The 17522-nt window shown below is 37.3% G+C and overlaps 1 protein-coding gene across 3 annotated transcripts in view; it reads right to left on the bottom strand.

Moving 5' to 3' along the window:
* The window catches only part of phf2 (PHD finger protein 2), a 38581-nt gene extending 21924 nt beyond the window's left edge, over nucleotides 1-16657 (bottom strand). For all 3 annotated transcript variants that reach the window (XM_062443295.1, XM_062443302.1, XM_062443311.1), the window contains exons 1-4: nucleotides 16502-16657; nucleotides 2249-2334; nucleotides 1500-1614; nucleotides 979-1139 (exon numbers count right to left, since the gene is read on the bottom strand). In XM_062443295.1, the coding sequence (XP_062299279.1) occupies nucleotides 979-1139; nucleotides 1500-1614; nucleotides 2249-2334; nucleotides 16502-16599 (460 nt within the window). In that variant the 5' untranslated portion in view covers nucleotides 16600-16657. The remainder of the gene's footprint in view (nucleotides 1-978; nucleotides 1140-1499; nucleotides 1615-2248; nucleotides 2335-16501) is intronic.
* Between the last annotated feature and the right edge of the window lie 865 nt (nucleotides 16658-17522).

Below are 17522 nucleotides of genomic sequence, written 5' to 3'. Positions count from 1 at the left end.
ATGATGTTTTCATGCTTTTCTTTATCAAGCAGGTATACACACTGAATATCTCTGGGATTTTGAGTGCTGATTGGACACAACAAGACATCTAAAGACAGGTTTCTCTATTTTCTGTCATTGTATATACCAAACAATTAACCAATTCATCAGGGAAATAAACAGCAGATGAATCAATAATGAAAATAATTGTTAATCAAAGCCCTAAATTCTACTAACAGTAACAGCGGTAGTTACAGCGGTAATTGTAGTAGCGGTAGTGATAGTATTGGTGAAAGTAGTGCAACAGGAAGTGAAGTTGCAGTAGTGCACTTGCAGGAGCAGAATAATTAGTTCTATTTGTAATAGTAGTATAGGAGAAGTGACAGCACCAGTTATTACAACAGTAATAGTGCAATTAGCAGCAGTAGTGGCTGTAGTTATGGAAACAGTTGCAGCAGTAGTAATTATAGTGGCAGCAGTAGTAATTATAGTGGCAGTAATAGTAATTATAGTGGCAGTAGTAGTAGTAGTGTGTTAGTAGTGGTCTCAGTAGTAGAAGTAGTTGTAGTAGTAGTAGTAGTAGTAGTCTTTATCCACCAAACTAATTCCAGTATTATTAATAGTAACAGCGGTAATAGTAGTTGTGATAGTAGTACTGGTTGTAGAAGCAGTAGTTGCAGTTCTCCACTGGCAGCAGTTGTAGTTCATATAGCAGTAATACTAACAAAACAAGGAGTATTCAGAGTATTATTAGGGGTTGTGGTTATATGAGTAGTTGTAGCAATATTAGTGGTAGTCATATTAGTAAAAGTAATAGTAACAGTAATAGAAGTAGTACTTGTTACAGTAGTAGCAGTGATTTAACCTTATAGCAGTAATAGATGCAGTACTACTAGTAGTAGTAGTAACCATTGTATAATTCATACTTATAATATAGCAGTACTACTAGATATTGCAGTTATATTAACAGTACTGACACAGTGACATCACAGTCCTTACCAACGTAGTTCTCCACATCACTGATGTAGAAGGTGGGGGCCGGCATTGACATACCCAGACCGTCTTTCTTCTGCACCATGATGGGCTCGTTGAAGCCGCTCTCCTCCAGGTATTCCATGGACAGCTGACTGCCGCTGAGCTTAACCACCACATCATCCGCACTGTGATAAATGAAAAGCAATTAACTCGCTTTACATAAAATGAGGAAATTACATGAGTGTTGATTACCGTGCCAATAAAACTATCTGTGATCCAATCTGGAAAAGTGATTAAACAGTGCCCCCTAGTGGAATTATTCAAATGTAAAGGAATATACATATTCAAGAGTCCTTAATGAAATTCCATGTGACAAAATCAATGTGAATAATTGTATTATAACTTAATTTAGTAGATGTGATCCATATTAGATTGTGTTTTAATTATATGGCATATTTTACTCTCACCACATTATTACCCAATTTATGTGTTAATAGTTAGGGTTCCAGTTCAATGAGTTGTATAATAGTAAAATGGGTGTTTACCTTGGAAATGTCCTACTGCGAAGCTCCTTTATAAAAACTTGACTGCCATTCTGAACAGCTTTGATATCTGTGTTTTGCCCCATATCATGTTTGCTCCAGTTCTTTTTCTTTTTCACTGGAGAGCAGAAAAAAGGGGAAAACACAGTTAACACTTAGAAAACCAACAATTAGAAAACAGACGTTCCTCACACTGCAAGGAAGTACTTTAACACATCATTTCATCTAATATTCAGACTTAAAATCATGATTTCTTAGACAGTTTTATCCGTCTTGAAAACTTTGTATCAGGTTACAGAAGTTGACATACTGTTCAGCGTCAAATTTGACCCATTTTTACATTTGAGAGTTGTAAAAACACCATATACTAATTTCCTCTTGGTAAACTTTTCCTAATGTGACCTAAATATACAAAAATGGAAATTATTTATTGTGTGTGTGTGCAGCTGATACACATTTTTATATATGCAAATGCCCAATTTTGTTCATTACAAAATTCAAAAATCACCATTCAAACATATAAAATGTTCTCCTAGACCATAATATAATGATTTTTTTTTTACCATAAATAAATAGAACACACTGCATTTGCTCTCTGACAGCTTCATTAAGGATTAATCAAACATTTATTAATGACTAATGGGGAATTTATGAATGTGAATTGGTGTAGAGACTAAATATGAGTCAGCATATAAACAGCACGTAGAAGGCGTGAGTGATATTACAAAGGTCAGCGTTAGGCCACTACTTACATGTGGATTTTCCGTGGGTCTTCTCGCAGTTTGGACAGTGATATATATCGATATCTGGAGCGTCATCTTCATCCACCTCAACACAGCTGAAACGACACAACAACACTTTTTAATGTACAGGAATGCTCCTCTGGTCTATATGACTGCAGTATAAAAGTGGAACTTCCAGAAAGAGACTTGAAACTTTGACTGAGCTTCTTTATCTGTAATCTCAGTGACATCATATCTGCTTTTATTTTGGTCAGTTACAAAATGATGAGTCAGGTAATACGTTCTTAATTACTTATTAAAACACCCCATCAAATATCTCTATGAATAGGGTTGTTGCAATAACTGCAATATCGCAATAACGCTCTATACAAGCCAGTCACTGTGGATGACAAGCAACAGCTACAACCACACTATCTTCATCTTTTATTCATGAGGCCTTTCTTGTATTATACTTCAATGTGTGTGTACTGAATGGTCAGCAGCTCCTCGGGTCCAGTTTGGCGGCTCAGGAGGATCCTGCCCGCCGTGTACAGCATCTTGCACCCTTAATATTTTGTCTCAGTTACATGTTTAAACCCTCGCAGGTCTTCTGTGTAGCGGTTTTCCACCAGTCATACAAGTTTAAGTTGCTTTCAGCCAGACTCCATTCATAAATCCCAGGTTTTTAAGGGAACTTGGATGTGGGTCAGTGTTGTTCCCACCTCAACATGATATTAAGTGTTTTCCATGTTTTTCAGGTACTGCTGCTCCATTCTGCTAACACATAATCAGACTAAGATTATTTGATTTTCACAAAAAACAAAAAAAAAGGGCGCTAATGAAGCATAGACCACATACCGAGCTGTTGAGCCACCCTGAATCACTGCAGGGGAAATTCCTTCACTGCAGCAGCTCTATCTATGAATTAAATGTTCTCTACCGGGGTGACATGATTAAAAAACAGTGTCTGTCTTGAAGATAAAACGCATTTAAAAAATCTACAACCAAGCATAGACTGGTGCAATTTAAAAGTTTGTCAATGTAGTGTGCAAAAAACACTGGAACTGGTCCTTTAAAATGATTCACAGTCCATACTAAGAGACAGCTAAAGGGCATACAGTACAGAACAAAGGGACAGTGGAGGACAGCACAAGACGTACAACAGACAGCAGACTATAAATACCACTCCACACACTCAGGGTTTGTAATGCCACTGCTGTGAAAAGAAGTGCTGGTTGAATTAACACAGTTTGTATTTTTCACGCTGTAATGATTTCTACAATTCCTAATCTGTAGCGACAAAAAGGAAAAATGAAAAAAATGTTCCGCCGCTGTTTATTTTTCAAATGTTGTGTGACTTGAATGTGCTATTGAGCAATGTCTCCTTTTGTACTAATGACTATTGCATGGGAGATATCAGCAGAGAGGACAAAGAGAAAGAGACACGTGTATGATTTAGGTGGTGATGTGAAAAAAAAAGCAAAACAATGAAAAAACAAAAAAAAAACCCAGCTGTGAACATGTGATAAGAACACAAAAACAATCAAGCAGACTGATGTGAAAACAATGCGTGTGCCTTGTTGGACACGCTGACAGTGAACGCTCGGCTCGTCCCACTCTTACAAACAGCAGCTGTCATGCTTTCCTGCACAAGCAAATTCCTCCCATTTGGAGCCGCTGCTCCCAAACTCAATGAACTGGGAGTTTCCCAGAATGTTTTATTTTTTTCCCCCCAGGGAACTCCACGGCAGCGTTACTACACAACCTACTTGCTTTCACTGAAGGCAAACACAAGAGTGGGTGGGGGTGTGTGTGCGCGGACATAGTGGAAATGCCTGTTGATGACATCCTTCACTCAGTGGCTCCTAAAATCCGTAAGAAACGTGTAATGTGAAGACAGGCGCAGATGTTAAGACATTCTTATTGAAAGATTTTTGTTTTATGAGAGAACTAATGAAGAATTTTAAGGTAGCAGCACCTGTGTTAAAGTTAAGATGTATTGTGTTCTACAGGTGTTCTACCATTAAATGTCACAGTACAGAGTTAAGATAAGTTTTCACCAATTTAAGAGTCAATTATAGTCTTTCCAGAATTCTGCTAACACATTTTTGTTTGAGACTTAACACACAACATACGATCTGATTACTTTGTTGTCTTCATAAATTGATTCTATGAGTATACTAAGTTTGACCACATCTGAGTTCTTCCACCTTGTTATGAGATGCAGTGCAACGTCTTCTTTGAGCAGTTGTGAAACCGACTTCAACCTGTGCATGGTGCAGGAGAAATGACTACTCCTCTGCAGAGACTGATAAATCATCGTGCAACAATTTATGTCATAACACATAGAAATGTAAGCTATACCTATCTCTGCTATGTTATTAAGATCTAAATGTACAAGGATGGTCATACAGTCTTTAACACAGTTTAGGGATGTGTAGATGCAGTTCGCTGTAAGACTATCACCGCCACATTCAAACAAATCTAATTCAAACAAATGAGTAGTAACATAATAATCTGTTCACATTAATTCAACTGCATCCCCACCCTCATTCTTCCGCCTCCACTACTGTACTTGACTTTTAAATTTCATTCACAATTTTTGGATCTATGGTGTTGAATCCAAAATACTCTTAGACATTATTTTAAAATTGATTAGATGAGAAGACAGGCAGGCAGTGTATTTTACATACACTGTGGTACAAAACACAGCTTGTTCAATACACTGAAAATTATTCATTTAAACTGATTATTATAATTTTCCTCCAATCATTTATAACCTAGGGAAGTCATCAGGGTCATCCCAGCTTGGGTTTCAACACCACAACCTGTTACAGCCTGGGGGCGTCTCAGTTAGCTTGCCAGCACAAGACACAGGTCAGTTGCATTATGGGAAGTGTAGGATCCAGCAGGTTTGGAGCTTGACAATTACTAAAGGATTTCTCAGCCTCTCCTGCTTTTCTGTTATCTGTTGTGCATGTATCTACTGTATGTACCTATGATGGTATATGATACCCCTGGCTTATTACATAACATACCTCTACTGCCAACACATACAGTATATATTCATGTACAGTTGATTCTATTTTCATACACAAAACAGTCCAGCACCTTGCTGTACTGTAACTCCTGCTTGTCCACAGTTAACTACCCAATGAATCACAGATGCCTAATCTAACCAAAAATAAAGGACAAAATTACACACCTGAGCATCTCAATTACTTCCTAGATTAAAGCGCTTAGAAAATACTGCTAATCAATTAAATAATTCAGTCCCAGGTTTTTTGCTTTCTGGTCAAACTTAGTTAAGAATGAATACTGATAAATAATAAATGCAATGAAATATGACTGAGTATAAACATCATCAAACAAATATTCCAGTCTGTGTGATACCAACTGTGTATACAAATAGGGAAAACATGCCTTGACCAAGCAAGTAGAGCATAATACCCTCAATTACCACCACAGATGTAAAAACAGACAGTGTTTTGGCTTCAGAAGGCTTGCGTGCAACCACATACAGTATCTGTGGATCAGTGTGTTCATTATAAAACACTATAACACTAAAAATAACACTGACAGAGATACAAAAAACAACAAATGATACTATATGGAAGACTGTAGAAGGACTGCTACGATACAAGTGGTGAGGGTCAAGGTGAAGGTTTTTGGTAGCCTTGGTAACTGGACTACTGGTACTGTAAAAAAGTTAGAGAAGTGGTAAATGGACAACACAACAAACAAAACCAAAATGATTTTTAGTACAACACTAACTAGCTTGTTAAATACCCTGAAACTTTAGTGTTCTTTAACCTCCAATAATACTGCGCTATTAATAGTTTCATGTTGACAATGTGCAACGTAAAAGCGGTCATGAAATCACAAAGAGTTATCGCCAGCTCACTTCCCATTAGATCTATAGAGCGCATTAGTGTCTTTTAACTTACTCTTTTAGTTTGACATACTGCAATTTCAATGTTTTAGTTTGCTCTCACCTGCTTCAATGCCAGTAGTTGTAGGAAGCTCTTTTCAGCAAATAAAGCTCTGAAAAACCCACTCTACACTACCTGCCTAGCAACAACAGCAGACGTTAGTGACTAGCTGGTGAACAACGGCTAAAGATTCCGATATTTTCTCTGCTGTTGAGACAAAAACAGAGGTAACAGGGAATTATACGTCCTGCTGAATGTGCAAACAGCCAACGCTTTGCTAACACATTAGTCATATCAACTGTACAAGGTCATACTTATATTAAATGTGTGTGATTTGTTAGCTTATTATGGAGTTCTGACCAAAAATGGCCAAACAAAAAGACCTATAATTGTAGCTTTAAGGTGTTACATAATCCAATACTATAACTGTAATTTAAATGTAATCCTCAGGGCTCAGTAAAGACTGGTAGCTACCTCTCTACAAAATACAAACATTACCTGTATCAAGATTCTGAAAGCCACATATTATATAATATTACATACTATATTACTAGATAGATTTTCTTTTGCTGCTGGCCCATCAAAGCTTACACCCAACTGTGTTCACAATGACTTGCCGGTAGAAAGACAAGACCAGTAAGTTCTTTTAAACTCACAGCCAGTGGTGCTGTATCAAATAATAGTGTGCAATAGCTCAAACAGCCAAACAGTTAGCACAGTTAGCCTGCAAGTGCCGATGCTAGCTCAGCAACTTCCATTGTCACACCTTAATGTTTGGTTAAATGTAATATATATGTTAGTCCTGTCCTGGTTTCATAGCATTTATAAATGAGTAAATATTAAATATAAAATCCCTACAACAAATTATCTGTGCTACATTTTGAAAGTTGGCTAATATTAGCTCATTACGCAAGAGGAGAAAAGAAATAGAACAAAAAATGAATAAATGAATGAGATTTCAACATCATAATACTCTTTAGCTCTTCAGTCACTGTATAGTAGTTTGTTATTTAGTAGTGCTAACAAATAGCTAATTAACTACTGTAGCTAGCATGCAAAGACACTTAGCAGTAATATGTAACAACTTGTTACCTTGTACACATCAGGTAATGTCAGCTACTGTGCACAATATCACATACAGTATACTGTGGTTAGTAAAAGAACAATACTGCTTCAACGTAAAACCTATCAGACGTGTCAGAGAATGTATTTGTTGCTAGTCATAAACAGCAGATACATTAGATATGTCTATGCTAACCGATTACAAGGTCAGGATCAATACCGTTGAGGCAGCTGACAAATTTTGACTTTTGTCATTGCTGGCAGGTAAAGCTGACCTGAATGCTTCAAAGAATCAATCGTTACCATGGTAATTGATGGCAAAATCAACATTAATCAATATGACTCACCATTCATCAGTTCTTCTCATATAGAACTTTCAGAAAACGTATCTACCTATTTATCTATTGAATACTAGCTCTTATCTACCCATGAATCCTTTGTGCGCCCAATGCAACACCACAGCATTGGGATAGTTTGGCACGAGGTCCAAAAAGTCTACAAGTTTGTCAATTCACCTGAAAATGTAGCTTCTCAGTTGTACAAACACACATTTATTTCAATTATGGCTGATGTGGATATGACTTCCAAAACAAACTATGTTAACATAATCAAGCATGGCTAACTGTCATCTGTTATTTTGTGTGTCATCCACATCAACTACTGGCAACTCACAAAAAACACTTGATTCAATGATGAAGAAGCCCATTACAAATAACAGGAAGCAAATCATAGTCTCATTCATCGCTATAGACATGAGTCCTATCAATATTGTGAAAGGGAAGGATTTGAACGGTTAATGAAAACACTGGAGCCAGGAAACACTGTGCCTTTGTGAGAAAATAGAAGGCTAAAACTGACAAGAGTGAGAAATGGAGCTCCTCTTTTCCATGGATAACGATGGAGAGGCATCTAGCAGGGAAGCTGACTGTCACTGCAAAGAGGAACTAGAAGACAAAAACGATATGCAGGCCATTATCTACAGCTGGTTGCAGTAGCATTTTCTTTACATTCCTTCCACTTGAACCCCTTCAGAGCACTTTTTTTTTGAGAGCTGGATTTATTGTAAGCAAATTGGGAAACTCCCTGTTGCCAAAGACCGTGGACATCCTGGTCTTTCTTTCACACAACCTAAAGCACTAATATGCCTATACCAGTCAAAGGTCCAGGTATGCTAGTATGCGTTAAGGCTTAGACGACAGGCACAATTGTAATGAATTGTTTTTGCTTCGATTGAATATGGTTGTTTATGTAGTGTTTGATCAATGCATACTGAAAGTGAAGTGACAGCTGTATTTAATGCTAGGCCTTTCTTTTTATTCATGTTAATCCTGAGGCAACAGAAGCAATGTCGTTAATTATTTAAGACTTCATGTAAAGGTCTACAGTGACAAAGGCCTTATTTCTGTTTTCTTTCCACGAGCAACCGATTTCACTTTGAAGGCGTTTTTGAATCCAATTTATTTCAATTAAAAGGAAATACCTTGAAGTCCAATTTTGCCTTTGTCTCTCAATAGCATAATAATTAATTACACAACAGCCTAATGTTAGCATAATAATAAAGATGCAATTATATACAATAATAACAGCAAATTTGAAGAAAGTTGCCTACATATGAGCTATTTAGTTTTTATGGTTTAAGGCAGCAATTTATGTAATTATTGCACATTGTCTGCACATTACCGCCCCCCCCCCCCCCCCCCCCCCCCCCCTCCCGCCCCCCTCTCTCGTCTGGAGCTAATCCACTGCTTTGTGGACTTCAAGTCAAGACAGATTCATAAGTAACTTTTGACAAACAGGAACAACCAAAAGGAGAGGTACAATGTGTAGTTGATTTAGTATGCCAGCATGTTATTTGTATTATGGATAGATTACATGTAATCTCCTAATTATATGTGGTTGTGCAAACTATTTATATTTCATCACTCAGTGTCTATGCCAAATGTTGCCTTATGTGTGATGGTAGTATTTTATACAAATACGCATCTGTGTACACTGTCTATATGTCGCCAGGATATTCTATAGATGTGAGTCACTGACTGGAAACAAATAGAAAATGGCGAGAAACGGCTGTGTAGATATATTACATCTAGAACCAAGTACAGCATGAAGCTTTTTGCAACAGGAAGTGTCCCTGTGGGCTGACGTTGTACCACGATAATCTTTGATATGATCAACCAAATTAATTAATTAATATAAATGTGTGAGATAAAATAAATGTGCATCTCCGTTTATGTTTTATTTTTAGAAAAATGGATGCTGTGCCCAGTGATTGTGATCATTCAAGGCCAATAAAAAGTGATACATCATCCTTAACAATGACAACAAGTGTCCACTGAGTGCCAGAAGTGAAAGTGAAAACGTCATGTTTTCTCTCCTTGACACACATCTGCATTTATAGCCGGCAGTGTATATATTAACAGTTCCTCTTGGAGATATCAACGTGTTGTGGATTCGGCTTGTTCAAGGTTCAAGATTTGTGTCTCCACATTGACTTGTGCTTAGTATTACATAAGTAATGGTGATGTAATTAGGGCTTATTGTTTTAGTTTCAGTTTAATTAATAAAAATCAAAGAATTTATAGGGGTTTGTTTTTTATTAAAAACACTCTTGCACACTTGAGTAGTCTTTGTGACAGGTGCATTGGTGAAAAAGCCATGTACTAAAAAGAGAAAGGGGCACCCACACTGTATTCAGTTACAACGTTTATATCAAACCCCTTTTGCAGTTATATGCTACCAACATTGCTCTTCATTGAGCAAGTGTATGAGTCTCCCTTCATCTTATTAAAAATGGTTGAAATTACATTTTTCTTAATTTAACATATTACAGCAGTAACGTTTGGTTGCATGAGGATAACATTAAGGAATATAAATATTAGATAAAAATATATTTAAATCAATCTATCTGCTTCTATAGGGTATACTCCAGTAAAAATCAGTAAAACACTGTAAACGACTCTTCTATTTGAGCCAATTCAATGAGTCTGTCACAGCTCTTTATTCATCTTTCAAGTTTTATTTTGGTCCCTGGCAGTTATTGTTGTCTTTTTGAATAGTACTGCAAAGGAAGTAGGATTTCACAAACAGTAAGTGGGCCTGCAAGAGAAAACTGCTGGAGTTTTAATAATACATTGATATTTAAGAAGTAGTTGGAGGTATGTGACGGAATTTTGTTTCACAGGTACCCTCACTGTTTGGTCGACCAGGGTACCTGCTCTAAAAATGATTGTGTTAATGTATTGAACACAATGAGAGTGAGGGACTTTTGTCTTCTAGTGATGAAAGAATGAAAAAGACTTGGTAGTTTAGATAGGAGAAAGCATCAGAATTCTGACCTAATCAAGGCTGTAGTATACAGCCTATAGGACTCTCCCTTGTCCTACATGGTGGCAGTGACAGCCTAACACAGGTCAAAGTGGAGGACATGTTTAATATTTCCTGTGACTCTCTTCTCCCATTGCTGGTGGATAAACCTAATCCACAATGCAATGATGGCATCTAATAGTGACAAATCCACAGACAATATTCATCCAACTCCACAGAGCTTTTTGGCCCTTTTTAGCTCATTGCTTTGCATTGCTTTGGTTTTATGACACATTTATCACTGTCCACTATTTGGATGTCACTTGTGTGAGAATTACCATTGTGTCTGCAGTTCTAAATTACAAGAGCCAACAATAGTTGCAGTATGTGTTTTCCCCAATCAGCCATAGGAAGCAGTAATGAGTCTATTCCACTGAAGAAGATGCTGCACTACAAAACAAACTTGGACAATGGTACTTATACAATGGACTCTGACAATGGAGACTGTCTCTTACACAGTCGATGAGACAATCCCAATGTTTCTGCTAGGGACCTAAGCAGACATAAAAATAAATGTAAATAATGAAATTCCGCTAGTCTGCTGGTTAGAAACACACCTTCAATAGGATGGTAATCTTGTTTTGTGTCTGCTGAAGATGTAACTCATCTCTTTGCTATCACATTTGGCCACGACAGCTTTAAACAGTGAAAACACAGAGAGCTAAAGTGCTGAGGTCACTTCTGTGCTAGCTTCTGGTCTACTAGCTTCTGTAACTCAAAGTAATCTCTCACTGGGGGTTTCTTTCATCTCTTTCTAAAAAGGCGGAACAAGTTCCTGTGGTTTATTACTCATCATATAAGTCACCATCATCTACAACAGCAATTGATATTAGAAGTTGAAACTTCATAACAAAGTTAATCAATGAGAAACTACAGCTAATATAAGGTTTTTCCAGCACGCACATTATACTGTAAGTCATCATTGCTGTCTCTCCGTTTCCTGTGGTACTCTTTTCTAATTTCATATTTCCAAATTCTTAACTGCAATTTTTTGCTGTCACGCATTTATTTATTTATAGTTCATTCACTATAGCATAGCAGGTAGAGCACAATAAAAGGTCTGGAGTCAATCAAATATTAGTAGACAAAGTTGCAGTCTACTATGTCTGAATACATACACGTAAAGTAGTAAATACACTTTCAGACATATCCAACTGTTTGAAAGTGTACTTGGACATGATATGACATTACCTGGTGGAAAGGGCAAATTCTTTCATCCTTTTTTATAACAATAAGTGACAGTGAATGCAGCCTAACACAAAGCAGACTGCTGTAGGGCATGTAAGATATTTAGACGAAATTCAGTGGAAAGACCTGCTTTCACTCCTGGGACCGGTTACTGAATGTCGTTAAAAAAAGCTCAAAAAACAGAACGACTGATTTAAAAAGGAACACGTCACTCTTGACTGACCACTAGTTCCTTTTGATCAAGTTGATAAGCAGCAGGTTCAGTTGAAGTAAAGATCTTTCAGTACAGAAAATACTTGCTATGTAGTAGATAATCATGTCATTTGCTAATTCAGTTTAGCCTAGCTTAATACTGAAAAGCAGGAAGAAACTACTGGCTACATTATTATTATTACAAGTTATAAGTATTATTATAAGGGTCAATGACGTATAAGGATTTAGAACAACTCAATTGTAGAATAATAAAAACAAGCATATCTAATGCAGTAGTTCAAACATTCAGAATGTTGTGTACCTGAAGATCCATATTATACATTTGAAATTAAGTGATTTTAGTGGGTTTTTCAAGATTAATTGGCACTGGCCTTTAAAAAAGAGTCATGTGGTGCGACCACGATTCATCTTGAAATAAATTAATTTACTTAACACGCTTCACATCTTTTTTTTACAAGTTTTCAGTAATATAAAGTGTTTGGAAACAAAGTATTTGCATTTTTTAAAAATCTTTGTAAATGATGATCTTTTATTTATATAAGACATTTCAAGATGAATCATGGTCGCACCAAATGACTTTTTTTTCAGGCCAGTGCCAATTAATCTTGAAAAACCCCCACTAAAATCATTTTCAAATTGTAATATGAATTGTCAGGTACACAACATTCTGAATGTTTGAACTACTGCATTAGATATGCTTGTTTTTATTATTTAAAATTGAATTGTTGAAAATCCTTATACGTCATTGACCCATAAATACAATATTCACTCTCCTTGTAGCTTTAGTTTGGTCTCCACCTGTGAGAAAACAACTATCTGTATTTAGCTGCTATCTGTTTGACTTCCTTCACTAGCTAGCTTAGCCCCTAATTGAATGTTGTGCTGGGCTGCTAGCATACAGTAAATACAGCATGTTTGCTGAAAACAGCTGCTAGCCTCTATAGAAGAGAGTTGTACAAAAACATGTTTTTATTATATTTTGTTTCTTTATCTCTATGTAGCATATAATCATGTCAGCTCATTGCTAATTCGGTTTAGCCTAGCTTGACATAGAAAAGCAGGAAGAAACTACTAGCTGCATTCTTATCATGAGTTATAAGTATTATTATAAGTCCAAAATTCACTCTTCCTTTAGCTCTATTTTGGTATAGACCTCTGAGAATACATTATGTGTCTTTAGATGCTATATAGCTTAGCTATATATCATGTCAGCTAATTGCTTATTCAGTTTAGCCTAGCATAAACTGAAAAGCAGGAATAAACTACTAGCTGCATTACTATTATTATTATTATCATAAGTTTTAATATAAGTATTATGGTAAGTCCAATGGTAACTCTCCTTTTAGCTCGGGTTTGGATTCCACCTCTGAGAAAACAATTATGTATTTAGCTACTTCATGTTTGACTTCCTTCACCAGCTAGCTTAGCCCCTAACTGAGGCTTTAGCATATAGTAAATGTAGCATGTTTGCTGAAAACAGCTGCTGGCTTCTACAGAAGAGGGTTGTCAGAGACGTGTAGTTATTATATGTTGTGTCTTTATCACTTTATATCATTAAAATAATAAAACTGGCTTATAAAACAGTCTGCCGTTGGTTGTATCAGAGAGCCACTGTCATAATTCCCTCAGGGAGAGGGGGCTAAGAGAGTGACAGCAGCTCATCTGGCAAAAAATGACTCATAAACATGAACATATCCTCTGTGTTACACTACGAGAATAGAAATGCAATTGATAACTTATCCACACAATAAACAGCAGGCCTGTTCATCACTTCAAAGTGCTGTCACTAACAAAAGTCTGTTCTGCTCATATTGGCCAAATGATGTTTAACTGCCATTTTTATTCATTTAGTAAGTTTATAAGATGTTACGATGTCATATTCATTAGAATTTAGATGAGCTTTGTGTTTACATCATTATCTTCTGTAGATTTATGGAGTTGTGTAAGAGATTTGTTGTCATCTATTAGAGGAAAAACTTCAGCTTCATTATGGGGCAAAATATTTTAGATGGTTCACATGCCATTATTTGCCTACTACTAACTTTCAGCCATGTTGGGCCTTGTTCATTCAAACATTGGAAAACAGAAATGTACAGTAAAAACAAGATATTGTGGTTTTAGGAAAAGTTAGCATTTGAACTATTTCCTGATCAACAACAGCTGGGCACAATAACTGCAGGCCGCGTCTCAGAAGCCCTTTCCTGCACGCTCGAACAAGGCCAAGGTGACTCTTGGATGTGCTGGTGACTATAGCCTGCTAGCGATCATGTTGTGAGATACAAGGTAAAGTGTAGTTTTTCAGTTATGACACAGCTGGGTGAAGTGCCCCCCCCCCCCCCCCCTCTGTTTTGATAGACACGTGTGAGAACTATCTAACACAGAAAGTGATACCAGTGTTCCCATCTGACTCTCTATGATAGCGAATCATCATATTTCCCAAAATATCTTTGTTTTACTTTACAGCTAGTTAATCTAATCATATACACGCCCGCTCTGGTTCCATACAACACATCAAATATCCACCTGGTATTTTTATGGCTTGACTATTTATTTTCTAGTAATTACTTCCTCTTGCCACCTGAGTGTGTATTACAGATAATTGTGTACAATAAAGTGCCACCTCCTAGACAAATATACCTCCAGCTCATAACAGCTGAGGATAGCTGATCTCAGGTACTTCACACCATAGGAAGGATAACCTGAAGTTCAATTCTCACTTTTCATGTTTGTTCATGTTGCCACTATGACACAATGTAAATGATCATTATTAAGCAAACAGAATATAGGACTACCAGTACCACAACAGACTGTGAGCTGACTATTTCTGTATTAAATATGACAGATATTGTTCCTATAAGAACATAATATAATGTTGGTGCATTCATATTACACGCAGCTATAATAATGCTGTTATTTATCCGCAATTTCTTTATCAGCTCATTTTGACGTCAAATTTCACACCGAGTCTCACTTCACTTGCTCCTATGGGATTTGTAATTTAATTTAAATTACCCAATAAATCCTTTTATGGTGGTCCAGCTCAGGACCCTGAATGATTGGATTTTATTATAAGCAGGGACTTATGAGCAAATCCACTTTAACGTACATTTGTTTATACAACACAGTGTCTCAGTTTTTAAAAGGGAGCATAAATCTAAAAGAGAATTTACTGTATGTCACATAAGGAGGATCAAGCTGATGTTAGAGAGCAAGAGAGGTCATTCTATATATACTGAGGCTAGAGCGTGACTAGAGGTCATGGCTTATCCCCCTTAGCATTTAATTCAGCACTACATAATGTGATGAGGCTCCATACAAGCCAGGCAGCCAAGGGAGGGGGGGGGGGGTGGGGGGGAGCATTAAAGGGTTAATGTTCAGGCGCGTAAATACTGTTGGCTGCTCAGAAGGGCTTGTTCACCAAAACGAAACACGATTAACAAAAATGATCTGTCCTAAAAAAAAAAAGACATCCAGAGTGCGGCCGAACAGCGTGAAACATGCCAAAGACAACTCTCCACAACAGCAGGGAAATATTAACATGAACATTAAACAGGAGGGAAATATAGCGTGATGATGATGGTGATAACAAGGAGGGAAATATAACGCGATGATAACAACAGGATAGACAAGTAACATGGTGATAAAAGGAGGGAAATGTAACGAGATGCTAACAGGAAATATAAGGTGATGATAACAGGAGGGGAAATGTAACATGATGATAACGGGGATTTGGTGGAGATCATTACGGCTTATGTACGGCGGGGGAATGTGATGAGAGCCAGTGGACGATAACGTCTACGTTTAATCCCAGTTGAACAAAACAGCCATTAGCTAACCGTTATAGCTCCATGTATGATACGACAGCAGCTCACTGAATGGTAATAACTGTATTCTTTCCCCCCCGTGCTAAAGCTTAAGGACATCCAGCACGAGCTATTGTCAGCCATAGCTGCTGCCTGGCAGGAAGGCTGATCTCAGACTCTCAGACTCGGGGTCGTGATTTTCAACCGCGCCGTGTAAAAAAAAAAGAAACAGCCGGTGAAATCTACGAGAACGGTTACAACGCCAAGACATTTACTGACAATATAGGTAAAATAGCAGCCACGCAGCGGCTACAAAGAAGGGGGAATAAGAGAGAAATGAGCGGCGAGTGTGCCGAGGCTTCCCCCCGCTGCCGCCGTTCATTTCAGCGGTAAGCGGGTTAGTTAGAGGCTATGCGGGATGTTAAATGACCGTTCAATACAAGTCATTGACGAAGCCCACACAGAAACCACTCCACAAACATGTTTAAAAAGAAGATTCGGTTTTAGTGTTATTCGCGAAAAAATGTCACAACCCCGGTCCGGCTATATTTAACTCCGCCTTCTTCTTCTTCTCCGAGCGGCCTCTCTTCAGATGTAGACGGGCGACGGAGAGCCACAAAGCTGTCAAACGCACCGAGACCTCGCCATTTTTGTTTGTTTTCCACAGATGCAAAAACCCCGCCACAAAAAAACACACAGCACGGTGAACAATGTGGCCTTACCTGCCGTGGAACCAGTCCTTGCAAGCATCGCACTCGATCATAAACTGGGTCACGTCGTAAGGTAATCTGCAGATGCAATATACTGGTACAGTCGCCATGTTCAATTCACAACTACGTCGGGATAGACTGGGGGGGCTGCAGGAGGAACAACGTCCTGCAAACAATATGCTCCAATATGATCTTCCCCAAGAAAAAAAAAAGCCAGGGGCAGTCCCGCCGGACACATGAACCTAAACGCACATCTCCATCACACCGCGGCCGCGCTGGCGTTCATACAGGGGTTGCTGGAAACGATGGAGGCTCGTCGTAGCAGGCTTTCCTGAAATGCATTATTATTATTATTACTATGTGCATGCCCCCTGGTGACTGTACGGCACCCAGCCGCTCATGTTAGCACCACCAGAAACATGAAGCCTCGATGTCGCTGCGAATATATATAAATAAATAAAAAAGAGCGAGCAAATAAATAAATAAACACATAAATAAATAATAAAACTAATACATAAATATAATAAAAAAAATAAAGTATTAAAAAACAAATATATAACAAATACATAAAACAAATATTGAACAATTATATAAATAAATGAACAATATACGCAAATAATTAAATATAAATAAATACACGAATACATAATTTAAAAAAAAAGAATAATAATAAATAAATAAACGTGAAAGTTACGTCACGGAGCAAGATTTAAATGAGCTGAGCTCAAATCAGATGAATGAGTGTCAGTGTTACAGCCATCACATTTGACTGCAATAGACTCCATCTAACACCAATAGCTCACACTGCCTATTATTATCATTATTATTATTATTATTATTATTAGCTTATGGAAAATAAAATAAAAACAACTTACCATCAGCTAAGTGCACATGTAATTTCTAAGCTATTACATGATTCGTAACAGTCATAATTAATTATATGTAGCCAAATTCATCAAGATTTTAACAATACATCATAATATAGTACAATACCATATTATATTACCAGGCATGACATATCATTATTTATTAC

This window comes from Scomber scombrus, chromosome 3, assembly GCF_963691925.1.
Source record: "Scomber scombrus chromosome 3, fScoSco1.1, whole genome shotgun sequence".
In the NCBI taxonomy this organism is placed as follows: domain Eukaryota; kingdom Metazoa; phylum Chordata; class Actinopteri; order Scombriformes; family Scombridae; genus Scomber; species Scomber scombrus.
Note: the sequence above shows the minus strand (reverse complement) of the source record. Positions and strands in the feature narration are given on the sequence as shown.